Here is a 1,488-nt window from a genome sequence, read left to right as displayed (position 1 = left end):
GGTGAGCGAGTGATTTGGCTGCTGCATCAATCAGTTTGCTCTAGAGCCGTCCTTCCTGAGCGAAGACAAAAATGCGTGAGCCGGAGGCTAAAAAAACCCTGTGACCTAGCTCACACTAACTCAGCTTAGAGGGAACACTGGCAGGGACGCTCCGAATGGTGTCTCTGATTTCACTGCCCTGAGAATCTTAAATTTTTAAAAAATAATTCTTTACTTATTGTTTAATTTCATAAAACATTCCATCACCAACACCACCCATGTGCTACCTCCAGACAATAAATACATAAATAAAATTCCATACAGTATTATATCACAATCAATCCAAGTACAACTCTATTGCTCTATTAAACTTCCATCTTAATCTTATAATCAAATAAACCTCTCAATTTCCTATTAACTGACTAATCATCCCAATTTTTTAAACTTTCCCAAATACCCCGCCATCCTTCTGAACCAGTCCTCCTCCTGTTCACAAACCTTTAACCCATTTATTCTATGTATCTTCATCGTAAGATACTCTAAGACTATTATATTATTCATTTTATCCCTCCAATGATTAATCGTCAGTTCCTCAGCTTCTTTCCAATTCCTTGCTATCACTTGTCTTGCTGCTACTAGCATCAAATTAATCCATTTACATTCCACTTTTAACCTTAACCCTATACCTAAAAATCTTAAAGAACATTCTTCTCTAAATAAAACAAACTTTCTAGCCCTTGTGGTTGTGACGGGGGGGAAGACTACTTTAAAGACCTAAATATCTTGAAACAAGAGAGGTCTAATATCCAGTGGGAAAAGAGAACGAAGACCTTCGAACATCAAGGTTTGTTTGTGGCCTTGTGCCAGGGCCAGCGCCTGCCTGCCTTCCTTCCCTACCTGAGAAGCTCTGCCTGCTCGGGGCCAGGAGGAGCCAGTCCGGGGGGGTTCCTCGGAGAGCCCTTTTCCTCATAAGCTCGGAGCCTCCCTTGCAGGTCTGCCACCTGAAAGGAATGAAAACGACTCATTTTCGGTGCTGCTGAAGCGCCTGAGAGAGAGGACAGCGTTTGCTTTAAGCCAATGAGAGGATTCCACCATTACAGCCCCCTCCGAAAGAGCCCCATGAGCGTGAGGGGAAGATCCTCTGAGAGGAACCCTCCCACAACCGTGATGCCCAGAACAGAATTTGGGATCACAGAAGAAGAGAAGAGATTGGATTTATACCCCACTCTTCACTACCCAAAGGAGTCTCAGAGCGGCTTACAAACTCCTTTCCCTTCCCCTCCCCACAACAGACCCCCTTGTGAGGTAGGCGGGGCTGAGAGAGCTCTGACAGAAACGGCTCTTTCAGGAACAGCTGTGCCAGAGCTTGTGACTGACCCAAGGTCACATCAGCAGGTGCAAGTGGAGGAGTGGGGAATCAAACCGGGTTCTCCCAGATTAGAGTCCGCACACTTAACCACTGCACCAAACTGGCTCTCCCACTACACCAAACTGAAGAAGAGGAGATTG

General features: G+C 45.4%; 1 protein-coding gene across 1 annotated transcript in view; it reads right to left on the bottom strand.

Moving 5' to 3' along the window:
- Nucleotides 1-1,488, bottom strand: part of LOC107109177 (kinesin-like protein KIF18B) — a gene marked incomplete at its 3' end in the record, with an annotated part of 19,180 nt that overhangs the window by 2,492 nt on the left and 15,200 nt on the right. The window contains exon 6 of the mRNA XM_015409747.1: nt 877-980. Coding sequence (XP_015265233.1) covers nt 877-980 — 104 coding nt within the window. The remainder of the gene's footprint in view (nt 1-876; nt 981-1,488) is intronic.

The sequence above is a fragment of the Gekko japonicus genome, unplaced genomic scaffold (genome assembly GCF_001447785.1).
Source record: "Gekko japonicus isolate JY-2015 unplaced genomic scaffold, Gekko_japonicus_V1.1 scaffold5493, whole genome shotgun sequence".
NCBI lineage: Eukaryota > Metazoa > Chordata > Lepidosauria > Squamata > Gekkonidae > Gekko > Gekko japonicus.
Note: the sequence above shows the minus strand (reverse complement) of the source record. Positions and strands in the feature narration are given on the sequence as shown.